The following is a 23706-nucleotide window of genomic DNA, read 5'->3' on the forward strand; positions in this document are numbered from 1 at the left end:
TAAATGGATAATTCTAGAAGACTGTGATTAAGTGACTTGCATTCTGACCTGTTTTCATCCCACTCCCTGACTTGTGGATGAGCCTAAGGCTTATTATTAAGATGATATTCTCCTGATCACTCATTTGACAGACCTCTACTTGAGATGTGATCTGACACCGCAGCAGCTGATGCTGGCTGGTCCGGTGACTAAAGCAGTCAAGCTGAAAACAGAACTGCCTTTTATCTTAACAGCCCTATTTTCTTCTGTCCTCTTAACACTGTATGCTATTTTCAAGATAAAATTTTAGTAACATTATGAAGTAGCTTTTATTCCCTTGGGTGAATAAGACATTTGCATATTTAATAATAAATTTGCTTACTAAAGGTCCTTTTAGGGGAAAACAGTCTTAAAAATATAGTTCTAGTCCTTGAGCAGTGAACAAAGAAAAAATGTGCTTCAGAAACACAGTCCAAGCTAAAGGAAATAAACTCTCAGATCAGTTAATGCACTCAAATGTTTTTAGCTTGAGAATGTGAGCAACATATCAGCAAATATATTCATGCTTGTGCTACTTTTCATTACTTAGCATAGAGTTACCTTAGGTGTTTCTACCCATGCTCTAAACCAAGAGTAAGTTTAACATGTCAGCAATGTTAAGTAGACCCTTTCTTTTTTTTTTTGAGACGGAGTCTCGCCCAGGCTGGAATGCAGTGGCACGATCTCGGCTCACTGCTACCTCTGCCTCCCACATTTAAGTGATTCTCCTGCCTCAGCCTCCCAAGTAGCTGGGACTACAGGCACCTGCCACCATGCCCGGCTAACTTTTTATATTTTTAGTAGAGAAAGGGTTTCACCCTGTTAAGCCAGATGGTCTTGATCTCCTAACCTTGTGATCCGCCCGCCTTGGCCTCCCGACATTTTCTACTATAGCACACTCGGAGATGTTTACTGGTAATCTAGGTAGAAATAACTCCACTGTCCACTAAGTTTGGGAAAGGATACAGCAACACTGCTACTGGAGATACATAATGTACAGAAGCCTAACTATAAAGGGATTTGACTAATGAGACTTAAGTCTTAGTCCAGAGTTTCCCAAATTTATGTGAACATGGGACATCATTTTTTGTAGCACACATGTAAACAAGCCATTATTCTTTAAACAAGCTATTACGAAGCTCTACCACCCTGGAGAACTGATGAGTGCCTAACTGAAATTAGACTAAATTATTCTTGGTAAACAATGTTTTCTGAACCTTGTTCAGAAATATAATCACTGCAAATTATTTTCCAAGTAATGTTCTAAAAAGCACTTAATATAACTGGCCACTAGTAGAAGACACGGTAAATTAATCCATTCACATTCAATTCCACAAGGAATGAAACTATTTTTAAAAGTGGCTTAGAACGTAGCCGGGAGTGGTGGCTCACGCCTGTAATCCAAGCACTTTGGAGGCCAAGGCAGGCGGATCACCTGAGGTCGGGAGTTCAAGACCAGCCTGACCAACATGGTAAAACCCCGTCTTTAAAAAAAATAATAAAAAATAAAAAGTGGCTTAGAACAAACATTTTACTGAGCACTTACATGCACCAGGTATATTCCTTTTATAATATAATCTTCAAAATGAGTTGCCATAAGTATTGGCCCATTTTATGAGGAAAATGAAAATTAAGTTACATAATCACGAATGGCAGGGCTGGGAAATGAACTCAAGTCTGTGACTCTGAAGACATGACGAAGTTACACATTTCAGATGAATGCATAAACTATGGTTATGATACGAAAAGTTAAAAAATGTAACCGAAAAGCTAAAAAAAAAAAAAAAGGCTCAAAAGTCTGCGACTTCACCCAAAATAGATGCTAAACGTTATCTTAATTACATTTCCTAATGCATGATGTGTACAGATGTTAGAAAAGTTTGATCTCAGCTAGAAAAAGAAATCCAGCAGTTAAAAAAGTCCTTTACTTGCAATCCCCACCACTAGATAACCCAAGGGCATTTAAAAAATAATTTTAAAAAGTAGCTATCAAAGATACCAATCAATTTCTTACTGGTGAAATATATAAGAACTTCCGGGAGTCACAAAAGTTCCAAACAATTAATTTATAAAAATAACAAAACATTTGTCAATATGAAAAAGATCAGGATTCACTCTCATCGACATCCTCATCTGGACTGTGCTCAGCATCCTCCTTTTCCTGCTGCTGTTTCTTCCATAGTTTGGCCATGGCCAGGAGTTTGAGGTTAGGTTGGTTGGCAGCATCTTCTGGAAAGATGTAATCAAAGTATTCTTCCCAGCCTGCATCGGACTACAGAAATAAAACGATTAAAAGATAAGCAAACATGTGGCTGATATACTCACATATCAGAGTGAAGAATCTTTATTAGAAACCCCAAGTTCAACTTACCTCCATTTTACAAAACAACATCAAAGTCTACTATGGAAAGAACAAGGGCTGGGTCTGAAAGACTGGGAGTGAGTAAGCAGCGACTGCAGCTCAGTGAGAACTGAAGAACTGGTAGAAAAAATTCTAAAACTCTAAGCACAGCTCCTCTATAGCCAACCAAGGTGTTGAGTGTCTCCAACTCCATTGTGCAGTCTTAATTTAAGGAAATGTTCAACCATTTTTATATAACATTCATCCAGTAGAAAAGCCATACGTCTGTGCATTATTATTCCAACTCCCTACCGTCCTGTCCTCACCTCCTATCAGTCACTGATCTCACTTTCCAAATACTGTTCTAACAGGCCCTGTTCTAGTTCCACCTTCCATGTCTTATTCGGCTTATAAAAACTGCCTCCTGATGGGTCTTCTTTTTCCAATCTAAGCCCCTTAAGTCTGCCAGTAGGAGATGCCAGCAATCTGGTCACGCCATTTTATGCAAAACAGCCTTCACTGACTCCTAACAAACCCCTTCTTATCACCTTCAAGCCTTCTCTGGATTAGCTCCTATCTGAAAATTCAAAGCCAGCTTCCTCCATGCTGACTTCCTATTTAATGCTCTAAAAATATCACACTTCATGTAGTTCCCAGACTCAACCATCACCAAAACACCTTTGCCAACCCCTTCCCATTGTCCACTTCTGACTGGACCATAGGCTCTACCCTGTGTTTCCACAACAGCCAGACTGCAACCATCTCCTACTCCAGGTGGTGTGCTTCCATTTTAACAATGTACTTATGCCACTTAAAAGTACAAATTTCAAAGTCAGATGTGTTTCTACTCATGTGATGTGAAAGGAACACTCCCAGGGCAGAGTTCTTACCCCATCGTCAGCCTGGACCTTTCTTCTCTTCTTGACTTTCTCTGGCATGAGTTTGTCTACTCTATCCTTATCTGATGCTGTTCCAAATTCTTCTTCAAAGCTTCGCCAAGATTCCAGCAGCATAAGCCTCTCTTCCTTTTCTTCACAGTTTCGCATGCTTTTGTTGGCTTCTTCATAAATTTGTCTGCATTTAGCCAAACTTCCTTCTTTTCCTGAAGACAACTCAAACTGAGCAAAGCTGATCCATACCTTTAAAAAAAGGTATTATTGAACCAAATTAACCATGTCACTCAGAAGACAATAATGTAATAATAATAATAAAGTGAATTCCCAGTTAATGACATCTGAAAGTAATGCGTTCATCACTAGTGTTTCACAGATCAAAACAATGAATATATGCTTACATATAAACACTGAAGCAATTTATTTCTACATTCTACAATTAAATGTCTGACACAGTCTTAAAATTGTAAAAGGAGTTCAACTTTTTTTTCAATCTTGTGATACCCAAGCTATTCACATGCAGATTAAACAATGACCTGGTATAAACTCAACATTTCAAACATTCCCAAGTCCTCTGAGACTCACGTTTCTCTTAAAAAGCAAGGAAGTCATTAAACAAAAGAAAAAAAACTCCAAACACTTAAAATACAAGAAATACAGTATTTTCTTCAGGACAGATTCAAACAAAATGAAATATCATCTACAAAGGAAGAATACCTTGACATGCTGCGTCCGTTGAAGCAACCGTCGGTAAAGGTTTCGTGTTCTTTCCGTTTCTTCCTGCTCAATTTCAAAATCAATATATGATTTCCAAAGCACCTAAGAAAGACAAGTTAATTGGTCGGTCTTGATATTTACAAAGCAGCATGCCACCATCTAAAGCACAGCTTAGGTATCACTCTAATCTACATCTAGAAACAAGGGATTTTTACTGAACAACTAAAGAACACAAGTGGGTAAGATAAATAACACTGGTAAGCTGGCCAAAACTTGGCTAGAATTCCAGATTACAGAAAAAGGGCATTGGATTCAGTCTTAGAGATTCTCGAAGTTTTTCAAATGCTTATCAAGAGCTAAGAAATTTGCCAGGCATCTCCCAGGTACTCTGTCATATTCCAGCCATGTGCAATTGAGCTTCCAGAGAGAAGACAGGCCCAGGTTTAGCCAGTGGGCACCTGTTCAGTGAATGCTTGTTGAGTTGACTCTGAACAGGTACCCACTGGCTCAATGCAGCCTGGCAGGGCATAAGGATGAATAAACTGTGGCCTGGACACTTGAGAGCTGGCATTCTGGGCAGAGGAGCCAAGGACAACTGACGAAGTCAGTGATACACAAAGCCCTGACTTAATGTAGTCAGGGGGCCAAAACATTAAATGCAGGGTCATGTTAGTGCATGAGATTAACAAAAAATGGCTGGGTGAGTTCTACGGCTCCTGTGAGATTAACATTGGTCCTGGCTGTGGTTTGGTGTTATCTTGTGGGTCAAGCTTAACTACTGAAGGCAGGAGAGCACTTTCAGGACAGTGACAACAGTAGTTGCAAGGATATCGCGGTTTAGAGAATACAGGGATGTACAGTTCCCACCTCCACCCTCCTTGTTCTCTGAGTGGGCCAGCCTGCTGGCAACTTCTTTGCCTGGCCTCTTCCCCAGCCCCTTTAGGCTTCCCTGTTGGAGAAGGGGAGTCACCCAACCCCATGATATCCCAAGTCATCCTCGTCATCATCGTAGATGTCTACTGTGCTCTGGTATCTAACTAGAGGGTTACTTCCCCTGTCCCCCGCATCCTGCCTTTCCACCTACAAGCCTAATCTGAGTAGAAAAGACTAGTTAGTTAGATCATCTTTATACTCTAAAATACACCTATATTTAGATGGTCACCTAAAGTAAGATTAAACAAGTATCTCAAACCAAATTATATTTGACTTGAGAGCTCACCTCTGGCATGTCTAAACGTGGCTGACTGATGGCTAATTCATAGATTGCCCGTGCTCTGTCAATATCACCAAGGATTGTCTCTAATTCAGCAAATTTAATCCATGAGGTACAATTTTCAGGTCCAAATTCCAGGAACTTTTCATAAAGCTTCCGGCATCGGTCAAATTCTCGAAGCTGTAGCTCCAATTCTATGTAAACTTTAAATAATTTGTTCTTTGGACATTTGCCTATGGAAGTTCCCTGGAAAATAAAATAACCAGACCACTGTGACACTGTAGTGGATTCAAATTGTGCACAGTTATTGCACTGCCCCGAAGCCTGTTCTCTGCTGAGGAAGATTCTTTTTTTTTTTTTTTTTATTGCATTTAAGGTTTTGGGGTACATGTGAAGAACATGCAAGATTGTTGCATAGGTATACACGTGGCAGCGTGATTTGCTGCCTTCCTCCCCATCACCTATATCTGGCATTTCTCCCCATGCTCTCTCTCCCCAACTCCCCATCCCCCACTGTCCCTTCCCTAGTTCCCCCCAACAGACCCCAGTGTGTGATGCTCCCCTCCCTGTGTCCATGTGTTCTCATTGTTCAACACCCACCTATGAGTGAGAACATGAGGTGTTTGATTTTCTGTTCTTGTGTCAGTTTGCTGAGAATGATGGTTTCCAGGTTCATCCATGTCCCTACAAAGAACACGAACTCATCGTTTTTGATGGTTGCATAATATTCCATGGTGCATATGTGCCACATTTTCCCTGTCCAGTCTATCATTCTTGCAAAGTCAACATGGCCTACTGTTCTTTCCCTCTGTGATATCACAATGTTTACTGGTTCTCAACAAAAGGCTGAAGGAAACTCTCTAATTCATTCAGCAAGAGGCAGTGTTCCAGAGTTGTCTGGGCAACTAAATAAACTAAGATTTGAAAGTTTCTCAGGATATCCTAGGGAATATGGATGTCAGACGCATAATATCTATAAATAAAAAGGACAAGGCATGGTAGCTCATGCCTGTAATCCCAGCATTCTGAAGCTAGTGTGGGAGGATCATTTGAGCCCAGGAGGCAGAGGTTGCAGTAAGCCAAGATTGTGCCACTGCACTCCAGCTTGGGCAGCAGAGTGAGACCCAGTCTCAAAAAAAAAAAAAAAAAAAAAAAGGGGGGGAAAGGAAAAAGAAAAAAAAAGTAGAACAATTAAAATTGTATTTAATACACCAAAACATTTGCACAGGATCAGATTACCAATTCTAGTCTGTGGAAAGATCTAGTAACTGGTAGCTAGAGAAGTTTCCAATGTTGAAACAGAAATGTTAATTTGCCCTAGGTAATAAAAATCATTTAAGCATTATTAGTCAGTGTTTTTTCAGAGGATGAATGTTTTCTAACATTTCCCAGGCTACAAAGGCATAATACTTCTGACGCTTTTTAAAGTAGGAATTGTATAACTTCCAAGCACCAAGATTTTAATTTCTTTCTCAGAGAACTTAATGAGACATCCTGATCCTTTCTTTACTTACCAATGCTCTTCTGGCTAATGACAGATTTTTCTGTCGTATTTCAAACTGTGCATAGAGTATCCACATTTTGGCAAATGTGAACTAGAAAACAAAAGCACAAAAATATCTAGCTTAAAAGCCTCATTCAAATTAAATTAAATTAAAATACATTTAAATTAACCAAGGCCATTGGTAATTCAATTTCTCTAAAATTTCAGAGTAAGAGGGATGCACTTTGCTTATTTACAAGCAAAGTATGCACTTTGCTTATTTACAAGAAGACCTCAGTCATGCCACAGAAGTTAGAAACACAAATCATGATCCAGATACTATAATGCATGACATGGTAGCCTCTCCTCAGAACAAACTTTGTTTTGTGGGCATGCTTGTATGGGGGCAGAAGGTCCTACCTCCATTCTAAAAAGGAATTTGGTCAACACGTCTACAGAAGGAAACACGTTTTATTTCTCATGCTGGGAAACAAGGCAGAGGTAACATCTCAACCATCTATAGAAGGAGCACATTGATCCGTGCATGCACACACTCACTGTTACCAACAATCCGCCTCCGTGTCCCCTACACATGTTGTCTGCTCTCTGCATGGACATCTTTCTCCTTCCACTCAGACTATTTGAATTACCTAGCCTTCTCTGAATTTCTATTATTTGTTTGTCAACGCAAGTTGTCCTCCAAACTAGACTGTGAGCTGTTTTCAGAGGCAAGGAACATATCTCAGTCTTATGCTCGTCCACGGTGCCTAGCACAGGGAAGTATTTTATCAATCAATATTATTTCACTGAATTACTTCACAAGCAAAACAAGAGGATTTTGACCTGTTTGTAATGAACACTTTAGAGCAACATACCTTTTTGTGAGGAATTAGTTCCAAAGAGGCTTGATATACCTGTCTCGTCCTCTCAGGATCCTGTATAAGGATAAGAAATTTTCACATAATATTGAAGGCTGCTGCTAACACTCATCTGACTAGTCACTAATTTTACTGATACTAGTAAAAATGTACACCCCCAACATTGAATATGTTTCTCAAGTTATGACTTGCAAACCCCGATTTCATTTATGATCTAAAGTATGAACGGCCATCAAACTTCAGTTTAAGAATCACCAACAAGACAGCCACCAAACTCTAAGTTCTTCTTTGTAGAAAGCCATTTTGCCTGATAGCAGAAACAAAGATGTTTTATAGTCTCAGATCAACCCCGGAAGGTTAATACAACTGATTTCTAAAAATGCCACTTGATTTTTCCTAAAAGCAAGAATGCATAATCTAGCCATGATTATTCCTATTAATGAGAGAATCCAGAAAACTATATTTAATTAAACTAAGGGCTGGTTCCCCATTCCCTTTTAAGCTCCAACTGATATCCTGTTGTGCCTCAAGTAAAGACCAAACCAAACCAAACAAAGAACCCCACATGTGACCACAACAAGCACAGAGAGTTTAAAATGTTGCAGAGTGAATATGTAACTGTATGACTAAATAGAAGCCTATAAAAATTTAAAACTAAATTTCTTGGTTTCAAGAATTATAAATATCCACAATAGGTGAGCCATGAATACAGAGGAGAGAAAACCATTAACAGCTGATGCATAATTCTGGTTTTTTTTTTCACCTTTGCCTCCAATTCTTCATAGAGTGCATAGTTGATCCAAAGATAAATGTAGCGCTTCCAGTGCCTCTTCTCCTGAATGGGTGGGATGTTGGCAATGGCCCTTTCGTAGACTTCTCGCACGGCTTCAGCTTCTGCGTCACTTTCCACCAAGCGCAAGTAATCAAACCATGCATCATAATTGTGTGGATTCGCCTAGAATGACAACCAGTTTAATAAATAAAAAACAAAACCAAGAGCTGCGCTTGCCAGATTAAGTGAGCTGAAAAAAGGCACCAGCCTGACTTTCTATATTTTAGCACCTCCTCTTCTAAATTTTCCATGTTCTCTCATTTTAAAAACACCATCCCTGAGATGCATATATAGAAAAGAAACAGAAATACAGAGGATAGATTATTGGTCAGGTATCCCACAGCAAGGCCCCCTTCTCTACAGCCATCACTTTCAAGATAGTCAATAATTAGATGCCTCTTTTTATCAATGCATTTGCTTATATATGTAACTACATATCATTATGTCTGTAACCAAATTAAAATAGAATTGTATCATGCTCACAATTGTTAAACTTGCCTTTCCAATTAACAGTAATTTATCATTAATATATCTTGCTAAGCTACCACCTCATTTAATAATAGACTTAGTCCTTTGCTTGGAGGTATCTTAATTAGACTAAGCAAAAGTATTTTTAAATACACAGCAGAATACTGAAGGAAAATGCTACTCTCTTTGAATGGAAATCAAAATAGCACATTACAGAAAAAGAGTTGCCAACAGAACCCTGCAAAGCATAAATCTTTTGTTCAGGCAGTTAAGCTCAAAGGTGATGTGCAAAAACAGGTTTTTGGACCAATCTCTGACTCTTCCACCTCCTCCCAACAATGAGCTCAAATGGATTCCACATTTCTTTTGCTCAAGTTCTACATATAATCAGCAATCAACAAAATGACTTTCAACATGTGAGTGGCAGAGCAAATCCAAGTGTTGTTTGCTTGCCTTTTCTATCACCCTTGTTTATTCCTACTTGTCTGAAATAGCTGCCAATTGATCACAGGCACATCATCAAGAGGGTAATCACTGGTAGTGCTAACTTGCTGTTATTTATTTTAGTGTTGCTAGTATTGGTGAGCACATCTTGGCTATCTGCAGAGTTGACCATGCACACCAGCGCTCACCTTCACTTCTTCTTCGTACTGGAATCTCCGTTTGCTCACGATGATATCTTCAATACCCCGCCTATCACCAAACTTCTTCTCAAAGATGGTATAATTTTTAAAGAGTTCTTGGGCATCTTGTTTTGAAATTCTGTCCAGGGCATACTTGTAAATCACTCGTACCCTTTCAAACTAAATGCAGAGAGGATGATTACCTTCTATAACACAAAATTCTCATGCCAGTCACAACAAGGAAAGTACATGTAACAAAATATTACTTTAAGTTAGATTTTGAGGCCTCTTAATGTCCAAAGTAAATGTTTTTCTCCCTTTTGTTGAAGGTACCTCTGTCAGGATAGCCCAATACTCTGCTTTGAGCTCCACATTTAATACTGTCTACCTAACACCGCCAATTTGATGTCCACTGCACATCTCAAACAGGTCCAAAACTCAGCTTCTGTTTCCTCCCAACTCACCCTGGGACTTTTCCTATCTTCCCAATCTTAGTAGGCAAGGCCTAACCTGGAGTCACATACTTGCTCATGCCAAAACCTTCAGGTGTTCCTCGATTTCTCTCCTTTCCTCATTCTCCATGTTCACTCCTGGAACAAGCCCTGCCATTTCAACCTCTTCCACGCAACCCTTTGCTTCTCTCCAGCCTCCAGCCATCAGCTCCACCGCTTACCTGGACCATTTCAGAAGTCTCCCCACTGGTCTCCCCTGGTTCCACTTTTGCCATCCACCCCCACACATTCTCCATGAATTAGCCAGGGACTCTCTTTAAAATATAAATCATATCCAATCACTGTCCTGCTTAAAACCTTTCAGTGCTTCCTACTGGCTCAAACAGAATCTGAACTCCCTAGCACGGTCTGTGCAAGACCTTGTATAGGTCTGAATTTTGTTTTCTGTTCTGGGGCTTTATGCTTTTGAGTATCTCTTGTCTGAAGCATTTGATACCAGAAGTGTTTCGGATTTGGGATGTTTTCCAAGTTTTGGAATATTTGCATTACACTTACTGGTTCAGCATCTCCAATCCAAAAACCCAAAGTCTTCAATGTTCCAATGAACATTTCCTTTTAGTGTCATGTCAGCACTCAACAAGTTTCACATTTTGAGTTTTGGATTTTCAGACTGGGAATGCTAAACCTGTATTTGGATGGATCTCAGCCTACCTCTCTCAATTCTGTATTACTTGAATTTTTTTTTTTTTTTTTTTTTTTAAGAGATAGGGTCTTGCTGTCACCCAAGCTAGAGTACAATGGCATGACCATAGCTCACTGTAGCCTCAAACTCCTAGGCTCAAGTGATACTTCTGCCTCAGCTTCCCAAGTAGGTGTGCGCCAACAGGCCCACTCAATTTTTTTTTTTTTTTTTTTAGACAGAGTCTTGCTATGTTGCCCACGCTGGTCTCAAGCTCCTCGCCTTATTTGCAGGGCAGTCTCTGTTTCCATTCTAAATTTTGTTTCCTGTTCTGGGGCTTTATGCTTTTTGTTTCCCATATTTATTACCTGTAAAGTCCTTTACGTAGGATGCCAAATGACTAGCTCTCAGTTTAAAGGGAATTAAGACTAAAAGTCTTAATTTTCAAACAAAGCACAACCAAATTAAGACAGTTATAATACGATCTATAATCAGCTCCCAATCTGTAGTTTAATCACATATATATCCAGTTCTCTGTGAGAAGTTGCATTTTTGTATTTTGAAAACATCTTCTCCAAGCGTATGTAAGAAAAAATGAAAATGAACCCACCATGCACAAAATGTAATCTTTGCTAAGCTGCTTTACAGTGTAATAAAGTTCTTTAAGCATACTTACCTCTTTCTGATTTTCTTCAAACTTGGCAAAGGCGACATAAAGGTGCTCATCCATATGTTCATCACCAAAGAATTCCACAGCTCTCTCATACACTTTCCGTGCGTGAGCAAAATAGGCATGTTTTTCTTCAAAGCGGGCATACTTGATCCAGTTCTTAACATCAGGGTGCACGAGGACAAGTGCAAAGGAATTAAGGAAATACCAGGCAAAAACAGCATGGCTTAAAAAAATAAGCAAAGACTAAAACCATACCAAAGCCTGGAAACCCCAGCAATTCAAACTACAACTCTAGGGAATAAAACACATACAAAAGTGTAGAACTAAACGGTGGCTTACTTGAGGGCAGGGCTATGCCTTCTCATTCTATCTTCCTCCAGTGCTTAGTAGTGGGTACAAACTCCAGTTTGGAAGCAAAGAAAAATCTCAACCCAGATTACTAACCATGTGATCTTGGATAAGTCACTGAATTTGTCTAAGTCTCAGCTGTTTCACTGGTTAACAGAGAATAATGCCAACCTCACTGGATTACAGCCAGCTTCAAATGAGAAAATGTATGTTAAGCCCCTAGCACAGTTTCTGGCCAAAAGAACATGGCACCATAAATGGTCAATAACGGTCTGGTCAATAAATGACACCAATTATATGAAAATATTAATACTTGAACTAATAATTAAGGAAAAAAGTGCTATAAAAAGAAAACTGCTAACTAGAGTCAAAGCAGAAAGTTTTGAACTGCCATTTTAATCTATCTTCCTTGAATAAATTATTAATTTCCGAAGTGGTAATTTATTCAAATATGGCAAAGAAGTTAAGAGCATCAGTTCTGAAGCTCCTCTTCTAGGTTCACATTCCATTTCATTCAGCACCTATGAGAGCCTAGTCAAGCTACTTCATGTCTCAGGCCTCAGCTCCCTCACCTATAAGATGGAGAAGTTCCTACACCGCAAGGTTGTTATGAGGATTAAATGACAATATTTGTAGAGTATGTAGAATAATGCCCAGCACATAGCAAATGCTATAAAAGCTTTTGTCAAGCTAATAATATTAAAATTAGTAGACATAATTAAGATCTTAACATTGTCACCTGAACAGAGAAGAGTAAAAAAATAAAAAGATCTTAATATTGCATAATAAAAGTTGATTCTCGTTATTTGTGGTAGTTATGGTCTATTTAGTCACTGTGAACTTTTAATTATTGAGTACTGAACCACTACGCCTAGGGGAAACATGTATATATACAATCTCACATTCATGATAATCTTAAATCCTGAAAAGAACTCATCCTGGCAGACTCTATCTTCATTATTTTGTAAGAAAAGTTCAGACATGTTAAGTGACTGGACTGAGTTCAGACATGTTAAGTTACTGGACTGAGGCTGCCCCACTGACAGGGATTCAAACTCCGCAACTGGCCCCAGAGCCAGAGCTCCTTGATCTGTGTGAGACTAGACCTTCTTTCTCCAAGCTCTGGGCAAGGTTATGTGAGGTTAAGACCAGCAGGCAGAGGCTCGCCTTGTTGGATTTCATGCTCTGTACATGTCCACAAACTACTGTGAAAGTGCCACAATTACTGATTTTAGGAGTTACAAATAAATTTTAACAAGTATGTGATTTGGCAAATATGGAATCTGTGAATAATGAGGAATGACTGTACTTCAGTTTCTAAAAGTGCTTTCATGTGTATAATTTAATCTTCACAACCACCTAACAAAGGTGTTTTTATTCTTGTTTTTAAGAAGAGAATACCAAGTCTCAAAGGAGTTAAATGACTCACTGGAGCCACAGAGCTAAAGAGTCACTGAACTTGTCTACGTCTTGGATGAACTGCAGCAATGGTACTAATGACCGACACAAACCTTAGAAAAACAGGACTGGCAATGGCAGCCAGAACCTCAGTACAGTCGGTCCTCCAGCCATGGGTTCCATGTCTGTGGACTCCACCAACCTGAGATTGAAAGTCTTCAAGGGAAAAAAATGCTTCTGTACAGAATGTGTAGTTTTTTTTGTTACTATTCCTTAAAATATACAGAATAACAATTATTTACATCACATTTACATTGCATTAGGTTTAAGTATTCTAGAGATTATTTAAATTATATGGGAAGCTATGCATAGGTTACAAGCAAATACTACACCATTTTATATCAGTGATTTTGGTATCAGCATCACCGATTTTGGTATCCCCTTAAGGTCCTAGAAACAATCCCCCAGGAATATCATTTTCCACAAGGAAACATTAGTTTTCAGCATGAAAATATAAACCCAAGCACTCGCCAGAAAAGACTCAACAGTTACCCAGATCACAATTTTTCATTTTGACCAATCTCTTTCCCTACAAAACATAGGGAAGCTGATAAACTGGCATTCTTGACTTGCCTGACATTAACGACTGTGTGTCCTGACCATGAGCCAGCTCAACAGGAGCAGCAGCATCGAAGACAATAATGGCACCACACAGATCTCGTCCAAAGGATATATCGCTCATAAATGGTGCGGGCCCGATCCACCTCTTTGTATCGCAGCTCAAAGTTGATGTAGGAGTGCCAGGCTTGCTCCTCAGGCTGCCACTCCATCCAGCGCTCAAACACCTGCCGGGCACCGGCGATGTTTCCCAACATTTCCTCCATATACGTGTACTTGTACCTTTAACAAAATCACCCGAAAATATCTGCTGTGGTAATTTTTAGTTCTTCCATTGTTGAATGGGAAAAAGATTTAAGATTTATCTTTCTTAAGGGTTAAATCTAACATGTTTTGTCATTGAAATATAAATCTGAAAAAGGATGAACCATTGGAAAAAAAGATATTTTTCCTTAAAAATTGCCTAGTTCAAGAAGCAGCTTATGAACAATTGCAATCAAAATTTTAGTTTTGATTACAAAGCTATTAAACATTATGATTAGGACTTAATAGACTATGGGACATTAAAAAGCATTTATGGTTAAAGAAAGAGTAGAATGTAAAATTAAACTATCATCACGTAAATAAACACAGAAACTGTGGAAGCTTTCTAGTCTATCAAAGGCTGCTTTGTTAGATCAGAAACTTACCAGAACTGATTGACTCGAGGCAGCGTTGTTATGGCCCGGTCCCAGATATTACGTGCGTGGTTGACTTGGCGATTCTTCATTTCCATTTCTGCGTATTTCAGCCAGAGTGTAATATTTCGATAGTCTACATCTAAAGCACGCTCGTATATGGATCGAGCCCTTATGAAGTAAGATTTGCAAGGCATCAAAAGTAATGTATACAACATGTGTAGCAGTTATTTCAAACTATCTGGAATGCCCTGATGTTTTATTAGGTGTCTACCATGAGCCAGGTTTTGGGCATAAAAAGATGAAAAGCTACAATGCTCTCAAGTACCTTACAAAGTCCTATAGAAAGACATGCATGCAATTATCATGCAATGTGATTTATGTCATAGTCGAGACCTGCACAGGAAGCAGAGAGGGAGAAATGAAAATGTCTGGCAGAAAAGGCTAAGTAGTAGGTAACTCGAGAACTGAGAACTTGAGGAAAGTTCCAGTTTACCAGGAAACTAAGATTGGTGGGGAGGGAGTGCTCATTCCAGGCAAGAACAGCCAAGCCTCACAAGGATACATGATACATTCAGGGAATGGCACATACACAGGCGCAGTGGGGTCAGGAGGTATGAGGTGAGAATGAGGAAAGCTAGACAACAGGAAGGGCCAGATTGCAATTTTTACTTTTTTGGCCATTGGTTTTCCGCTAAACACTTTTTTAAAAATCTCAATATATAGAAAGCAGATGAAATTCTGCTTCTTTAGCTACAGAGTGTGTGCTGAGTGACAAGATATATCTCTAAAGCCTCTCCTGCCACTCCCCGCCAGGACTTTTCTACCCCAGTGCTTCTGAGGCCCTCAAGGGAACCCTAGGGTTCCATGGAACCAAAGTTAAAAATTTCTATCGGATGCATTATCTTTTACTTGTGCTTTAACTTTTTCTTTTCTTTTTGGTATCTGTTAACCTACAAATCTTTATATATAAAACTATACTCTCAGCAATTTTACCTTTGAATCTCCTTTAGGCTTTCTTCCCATTGTGCGTATTTTATCCAGTTACTAATCACAGTCCTGTTTTTTCTTATGTTATCTTCAAAAGTCTGGAAGAAGGCAAAAATGGTCAAGTCCAAGGGCAAATGACTAAAAATGACACCACCCTTGGTCTAGTAAAAGTCTTATACTAAAATGGTAATTCGTTTTGTTCATATTTAACAGAAATTGCATCCTGGAATCCTTAAGGAATAAGAAACGCACTACAGAAGGTTACAATCAACTAATTGATACTTCAAAATAGTCTATGCTTGTCCCTAATAAAAAATGTTTTTGAGTATTACCTTTAAGTCCTCTGGTAATTCTCAGAATTTCATACATAATAGCATTAGTGCTTTAAAACAGTCCCACATTCTAGAGTGAGGAGGTCAAATCAGATCCCAAGTCTTTCTCATGGTCCTTTTGCAGATCCCAATTCCTTGTTTTTGTGTGATGAAGTCTCACTCTGTCACGCAGGCTGGAGTGCAGTGGTGCGATCTAATCTCACTGCAGCCTCTGCCTCGCAGGTTTCACTGATTCTCCTATCGCAGCCTCCTGAGTAGCTGGGATTACAGGCACCTGCCACCATAACCGGCTAATTTTTTTGTAATTTTGGTAGAGATGGGGGTTCTACCATGTTGACTAGGCTGGTCTCCAACTCCTGACCTTAGGTGATCCGCTGACCTTGGCCTCCCAAAGTCCTGGGGTTACAGGTGTGAGCCACGGTGCCTGGCCAGATCTCAATTCTTAACACAGAAGGTTGTATAGACAGAAGTACACATTGCAGTTTTACTAAGCATACCCCCTTCCAATTCCAGTTGTTCCACCTGCTAAACTTCCACCCATGTTTGATTCAGCACCAAAAATTATGCAGATTCAATTTCTTTGTACTTTAACCAGACAATTCATGGCAAATTTTGTATAGTTCAGAAAAATGCTGTTATCTGGTAACCAGAAGTACATTATTCATGTGCTATAAACACTAGCCTCATCTTGCCCTACAGAAATTCTTTTTTTTGGAGACGGAGTCTTGGTCTGTCACCAGGCTGGAGTGCAGTGGCGCGTTCTCAGCTCACTGCAACCACCACCTTCCAGGTTCAAGTGATTCTCCTGTCTAAGCCTCCCAAGTAGCTGGGACTACAGGCATGCAACACTATGCCCAGCCTACCGATACATTCTTAACGATTAGTGGACTGAAAGATATCACACCGACCGACCTTCCTTTTCCTCAGTTTATAATCATTTAATTCTTCTTCATCTGTGATCTTTTGTTGAGGTGGAGGTGGAAGAAGCTCAAGTTCTCTTTCTTTAGCCTCTCTTAAGAGCTGTTCAGCAGTTATCTGTACCTCAGCTGGGGCTTTGTTTTTCACCTTTTAAGAAAGAAAACATTTCTATTTTTAGTAGATGCTCTTCACACAAGGTTTAAAACAAGCATACATTTGTTAGGATATGAACTTCACTAGTATTATCACAAGATACCCTCTTTGTATGACATGTTCCCATTCCTCCATGAGACTGAAAAGAAGAAAATACTTTGTTTTCTTTGTTATTCCCGGTATCTACTACAAAGCCATAGGTAAAAGTCTCAAGAGAAAACGGTGGCAAAAATAATAGCAAGTTTTCCCTTTTAGATGAGTATAATAATAAACTTTGAGGCAGTCTAGGTAAAGTTCTGACCAGGGGTTTTGTTTTATCAAGATGTGTACCACATCTTATTAATAGCACTACAACCTGCAAGTACAGAATTCTTCAACTTAGCTAATGCCCCTGGTGGATAATTGAGTCTGGTTTTTCATGGCACTTCAGGTCCAAGGCAAAATTCAATAACTTCCCATCATTAGACTGTAAGCTTCTTGAGGTCTTAGAAGCTTACAGTCTAATGTAGCTTAGAGCTGTGCTGTCCAACACAGTAGCTGTGAGTCACATGTGGTTAGTACAAAATGAGGTGGACTGTAAGTATAAAATACACTGGTTTTGAAGACGGACTATGAAAAAAAGAATAAACTACCTCATTACATTTTTTATACTGATTAATATTGAAATAATATTTTGGATACACTAGGTCAAATAAAATATCTACTATTAAAACTAATGTCACCTTTTTTTGTTTTTTACTTTTTAATGTTGATATGAGAAAATTTAAAATTCCGTATGTGGCGTGCATTATATTTCCATTGGGCCACTGATGTCCAATAAAAGTTTATGTAAATGAATTATAAAAAATATTATTTAATGCCACGTGTGAAGTAATGATAACGGTGACAGCTCATTATTTAATAAGCACTAAGTGCCAGACACAGTGTTACTTGCTCCATACGCATTACCTCTGCGAGTCAGACAAATGGTTATGCAAAGGTCCAGTTCAAGAGAGTCGTCTGGGCTCAAGAAAGACTTGAGGGAGGGTATCTGTGAAGGCTTGAGACAAAGCCTGCCCCATGTTAAGCACTTGGTAAGTATCAGCTACCGAGGGAAACACCAGATAGTGAATCTACCGTTTAATTAACTTACGATACTACACAACTCCGTCTAATCTCGCCTTCCGCTGTCAGCTGGGCTAACTCCTATTCTGCCTTCAAGTCTCAGCTTAAAGGTCATTTCCTCAGCAAAACTTACTTTCAGGACCCCTTCATACGACCCGCTTACTCACGCCCACAGCACATTCTACTTTGCCTCAGTAACATCTAGCAAGGTCGTCTTTATACACAAACTCGTGTTTTGGGTATTTTTGTGGTTCGTGTCCGAGCGTAGCTTCCCAGCGCACAGTGCAGTGCTTGGCTCAGTAAGTCTTTACTGATCAGCCCACTCCTCCTAACTGCACAAACACCCCAGAACGAAGGCCACGCCAACGCGGGTCGCGCTCCGCAATGACAAGAGCCCACGCCCCACCACCAGCTGATCCTTCCTCTCCATCTCTCATGGTGAGCCTTCTCCCCGGCAGGAACACTCTCTTCCGCCCGGGTCACCCCCAGGGCTAAGGGGTGCCCCTCTCCTAGGCCACCTACCACAAGGCCTCTCGCGATCGCCTACCTTGGCCACTTTGGGAATCCGCTGTTTCCCGGCCGCAGTAGAGGCCGCCATGTCTGCAGCAGCGGACCTCAGGACACCTGGTCCCCTGCACGGACGCTAGAAATCTGCTCCGAGAGCTCACTGAAACCACGAACCTTTTCTGACAACAAACAAGATCCCGGAACCGGAAGCGGAACTCGCTAGGCTGACCTTTGACCTCTCGCATGCGCCGTGACGGAGGCGGCTCCGTTTCCACGGTGACCAGGCTGCGCGTACTGCCGCAACAGCGTGCGGAGTGCTGCGTCCTGGAGCTGCCAGTGAGGTGGGTAGCGCCGGCCTGCTTTGCAGCGATGCCGGGACTGCGGTTCAGGGCGTCAAGGGCGCATCCCCAGGTCAGCCTCCGGAACTGGGATGACCAGGCGAGTACTAGTGGCCCTGTTGAGCCGTGGCGCCCTGCAAAGGAGTAGGAACGAAGCTCCAGTCTGGACGCTCGAGGGCCTGGAAGAAAGGAGAGCGAGGAAACTACATTCCCAGCATGCCAAGGGGCGAGCTGCCGCCCTTTAGGCTTTCCGGCGCTTCATTTCATTTTAGGCTTGTAGTCTCTGGGGTCCACGCCCCCTCGTCTCTGGTTTCTGGATAGCTGTGCCCAAATAATTAACTCTAAGGTTTGGAATTAAAAATAACGTAACATATTTTGAAGTCTGATATTAGGAAAAAATGAAAATACAGAGAGTAACTAGAAAACAACTCAGTCTTGTGATAAGAAACATGTTTAAATTCTGTGTGTGCCTTAATTACATTTTCTTAGCCTCAGTGTCCTCAGCTATAAAACAAAGATAGTAACATCTGTTTGACTAGGATTAAAGATAAGTGCTCGTTAAATGTTAGCTATTATAATAACCTGCCCTCAAAAGCTTCAAAATTAAGCAAAGGTTAAGATAATTTTTTTAATACACAACTTTTTAGAGAAGTTTTAGGTTCACAGCAAAATGGTGTAGTAGGTACCGAAGTTTCGCCCCTCCAACAGCTTCCTACCATCAGTAATTGTACTTCCCCCTCCAACAGCCTCCTACTCTCAATAATATTCTCCTCTGGAGAGGTACGTTTGTTACAAGCATAAACCTACACTGGCACATCATTATCGCCCAAAGTTTGTAGTTTATGTTAGGGTTTACTCTTGATGTTGTGTATTCTATGAGTTTGGACAAATGTATAATTACATGACTTGGCAGCACATTTGTTAGGATAATTTCCACGGTTGCAAAAGGCTCTTTTTTGATTTTTGGGGAAAATATATATTTACGTATGTAGTAATACATAATGCAGATTATGTATTGCAGATATTGCTTTCAAAAAAGATTTATGCAGATTTCTAAAACTACAGTCAGTTATAAACAACATCAATATTTTTGCCATAACTGTATTAATCATATTATTTAGATATTTTATCTCACTTTTCAAAATTTAGAGATTTTATATCGCTTTCATAAAGCCACCTACCAAAATAAATATCTATTAAAATAAAAAGATATTTCTTTTAAGTGATTTTTCTTAAATGTCTAACTGTAAACAATTGATTTAGCAAACGAATCATTGATTTAATCATCATTAGCCTTAGCTCAAACGTACAAACATATTAGAATATTTTGCTTCTAATCACCATCCTTCTATACATTTTTGTTGTCTAGCGATTGAGTTCATCTCTTTTTTTCTTTTCTTCTTCTTTTTTTTTTTTTTTTGGAAAAATGTATTATCTTTCTTACTTTTTGCCATCAGTGCTTTTGTAGGTTTACCTTCATGTTTACCTTCTTATTTCCCAGCATTTAATCTTGTATTCCACTTCTTTCTGATTTTAATTTTATTCTTCTCAGAATATGCCATCTCCTAGTTCTTTCTACAAGATTCTTTGAATCTCTTTCAGTCTTTGTATGAATTGTCTTTATTTCATCTTCATTTAAAAATGATTGTTTAGCTAGGTTTATCAGTCTAGGTTAATGATTATTTTTCCCTTTATATTTTTAAAACACTATTCTAGTAGAAAACTATGAGTCATAGACGAAATTCAGCCCATTGACTATTTTGTATGGAACATGAGTGAGCTAGGGATATATATAAAATATCTACATTATAAAATATAGGTGTATCTTATATATACATTATGTACATATATACATATAATATATGTAATATATATGTGTATATATTGCATTAAACTTTATAGTTTACACTTTAAACATTAGAAAAAAATTACATGGCACATGAAAATAATGCAGAGCTCAACTTTCAGTGTCCATAAGTAAAATTTTGTTGGAATACATTCATGCTCATTTGTGCTGATATTGTCTCTGGTTGTTATTGCCCTACTATGGCAGAGTTGAAGAGTTGTGCGGACATGTGACTCATAAAGCTTAATGTATTATCTGGCCTTTTCCAGAAGTTTGCTAACCCCTGTGCTACTGGCTTCTAATGTCGCTGAATAGAAACATTCTGTCAGCCTAATTATTTTTTTGTAGATAGTCTTTTACCAGGTTTTTTTTTTAAAGTTTTCTGTTTGCCTTTAGGATTTTGTAGTTTTACTACTGTATATTGGGAGTTTATTTGTATTTTCTGCTCTGAACTGAGGGTTCATGTCTTTCATCAATACTAAAAATAATTAGCCATTATTTTCAAATGTTTCATTTCATCTTTTTGGAATTCCCATAAGACAGATGTTTTTCATTCTGTCTTACGTATGTCTTTACTGAATTCTGTATTTTCTATTTCTGTATGCTTTTTTCTAGATAATTTGTTCATAAGTATCTTCCAGCTTATTCTCTTTATTCTTGTTTGTTTTTAACCCATTCTCTTAGTTTAAATTTTAATAACCACATTTTTTATTTTTAAGTTTCTATTCTTTTAATAATGACCTGCTCTCTTCTCATGACTTTTGTTTCTCTTTCTATATTTCTTTATTATAAATATACTTAGTTTATAGTCTGTTTCAGAGTCTATCATCTAAAGTTCTTGGTGACTCCCCTAATACACAGGTAGTATGGATTAGAATGCCAGACCCACTTTAGTCTAAAATTTGGACTTCTCAGCAGTATTTTTGTTTTATTTTCTACCTAGAGCTTTGTGTAGAGAAAGCTTGTCACTTTCTTGGGCTGATAAGTTTAATTTTTCTAGTCCCCTCACTTACTGAGGGACCCATCCCTCCAAAGTCCCAGGTAGATGCATGGTTTAACTTTTAATTCTCTCTTTGGAGTGAGGTCCATTCTGTCCCCAAAACCTGTATCAGATCTGATCACTTTCTGAGCCATTGCTCACCTCATTGCCACCTGGTTGGAGAATTTCCCTTACTCGCTTTCTTTCTTCTTTTCATGCTATCTTTTTACCAAATTCAGTTATCTAATTATACTTTCTTATTTTATTCAGAATTGTTATATACTTGTAGCATTAGTTTATGATATGTTTCACAAACAGGATGTCTCATTCCAATTTTGCTTTCAATTTAAAACCAAAACCAGAATGAACAGTGTTTATGGCTAGCTTTGACAGGAATCTAGGTGTTATTAATCTCTCTTTCATTGTTTTCCCTATTTTGAGCTCACTGGCTAGTATATAATAAAATGGTTTTCCCTAGGAAGGAAAGAAGTAGAAGAAAGGAGAAGAAAGAGAGAGACTTACAGAAATTAAGACAATGAGAGAGAGATTGAAATCATTTCGTGATCTACTGTTTCTGTCAACAGCATTTCCCAAAGTGTCCTTCTGGAACATTAGATTCTCCTCTGTGGCTGTCCTTAGAGATTCTGTTCGAAAAGAGTGGGCTGGATTATACAAAGAAAACAAGTTGCTTTATTATGGAACCTCTCAAAGATATTAATGGGCCTGATGGCCCTTCAGGAAGCCTATTGCGAGCATTTCCTACACTTAACCGTGGAACTTTTCTGGTCTCAAAATATCTCTCAAGACTGCTGACCTTCAGGGCTCCAGTTTGGACAACTCTATTAAGAACATAGGGCAGCAGCTATGAATATTTCCCCAGTAACTCTTGACCACATGCCATCGTGGCCAATTAAATATAAGAGGACCCTGAATCCGTAAATAGTTCCTTTCAATGTTTTTCCAATTCTATTGTTAGAATTTTTTAAAGCAGCTTTTTTGGAAACAAAGAATGTAGTTGCAGAAACTTCTAATCAGGGCAGTTCTCAGAAACTTCATTCTCCTATGGAGGAACATTGGCTGGTTTGCAGTGACAGTCGTCACAGACTGCACCCAGGGGAAAACATGTCACACCAGTATTCTCATACCATGTTTGCTCTGACCATATGGAAACTGAATTAATGTCCAGTTTTGTGCATACTATAACCAAACTGACTTGTCATATCAGATTAATAGTGGACTTTTTTTCTCTCTTTTGGGGACAGCATAAAAAATGTCAGTACTCACTTCTCCAAGAGGAAAGGTAGAAGTTGTTCATTGCCGAAGAACGGAGTCACAGGATGTTTATTGTATCAAAAGCCTTATTAGAAAATTTACCCACAAGCTGTTTGGGAAGCTGAATATCATCTATCTTCTGTAAGTACATAATTAAGTTCAAGAATGTTCATCAATTTTGGCCATGTGCAGTGGCTCACATGTGTAATCCCAGCACTTTGAAGAGGCCAAGGTAGGTGGATCACTTGAGGCCAGGAGTTCAAGACCAGCCTGGCCAACATGACAAAACCTCATCTCTACTAAAAATACAATAATTAGCTTGGCATGGTGGTGCATGCCTATAATCCCAGCTATTCGGGAGGCTGAGGCAGGAGAATCACTTGAACACAGGAGGCAGAGGTTGCAGTGAGCTGAGATTGCGCCACTGCACTCCAGCCTGGATGACAGAGCGGGACCCTGTCTCAATTGAAAAAAAAAAAAAATGTTCATCAATTTTATAACATGCCAGAGAAAGGATCCTACCTTTTTGTCTTTATGGGACTTATTTTGAGAAAATGGGTCACTCACTACACAGTGAAAAACATGTAGCAAGAAATCTCTGGGAATGACAAATCATTATGCCCTATAACACCATGCAAATTGAACATGCTTCTCATGGGCTTTGGATTCAAACAAACTTGCTTCAAATCTCAGCTGCCTCACTCACTAGTGGAGTTATGTAGAACAAGTTAATAATACTAGCTGCCAGATTTTGAGAAATTAGTTTATGTCAGGCTCTGTGCTTTGCCAATATTATGTTATTTAATTGTTCTGACATTTCTCTGAAGTGGCCACTATCATATCCATCTCACAGGTGAGAATGGGAGGCTGGCCCAGGTCAAACAGTAAGTGGGAAACCTGGATTTGTTTGTAGCCACTGATGTTAAAATGTTCCTCTGAATTTTAAAATATGCATA

General features: G+C 39.1%; 2 protein-coding genes across 4 annotated transcripts in view; one reads left to right on the plus strand and one right to left on the minus strand.

Annotated features, from left to right (window-relative positions):
- Positions 1-1921: 1921 nt before the first annotated feature.
- CRNKL1 (crooked neck pre-mRNA splicing factor 1) lies at positions 1922-18560 on the minus strand. Its single transcript, XM_032248124.1, has 14 exons — positions 18356-18560; positions 16546-16698; positions 15308-15399; positions 14324-14482; positions 13750-13916; positions 11274-11452; positions 9476-9646; positions 8307-8498; positions 7541-7600; positions 6697-6777; positions 5189-5428; positions 3970-4071; positions 3250-3498; positions 1922-2290 (listed from the first exon to the last, which is right to left on the minus strand). Exons 1-14 carry the CDS (start codon positions 18404-18406, stop codon positions 2123-2125), a joined length of 2064 nt encoding a protein of 687 aa, XP_032104015.1. The 5' UTR covers positions 18407-18560; the 3' UTR covers positions 1922-2122.
- Positions 18540-23706, plus strand: part of CFAP61 (cilia and flagella associated protein 61) — a 298730-nt gene continuing 293563 nt past the window's right edge. For 2 of the 3 annotated variants that reach the window (XM_032248119.1, XM_032248121.1), the window contains exons 1-2: positions 18540-18726; positions 22741-22891. In XM_032248119.1, coding sequence (XP_032104010.1) covers positions 22749-22891 — 143 coding nt within the window. In that variant the 5' untranslated portion in view covers positions 18540-18726; positions 22741-22748. The remainder of the gene's footprint in view (positions 18727-22740; positions 22892-23706) is intronic. The other variant, XM_032248120.1, reaches the window with a different exon arrangement.

Source organism: Sapajus apella, unplaced genomic scaffold (assembly GCF_009761245.1).
Source record: "Sapajus apella isolate SASKATOON/1434 unplaced genomic scaffold, GSC_monkey_1.0 scaffold65, whole genome shotgun sequence".
NCBI lineage: Eukaryota > Metazoa > Chordata > Mammalia > Primates > Cebidae > Sapajus > Sapajus apella.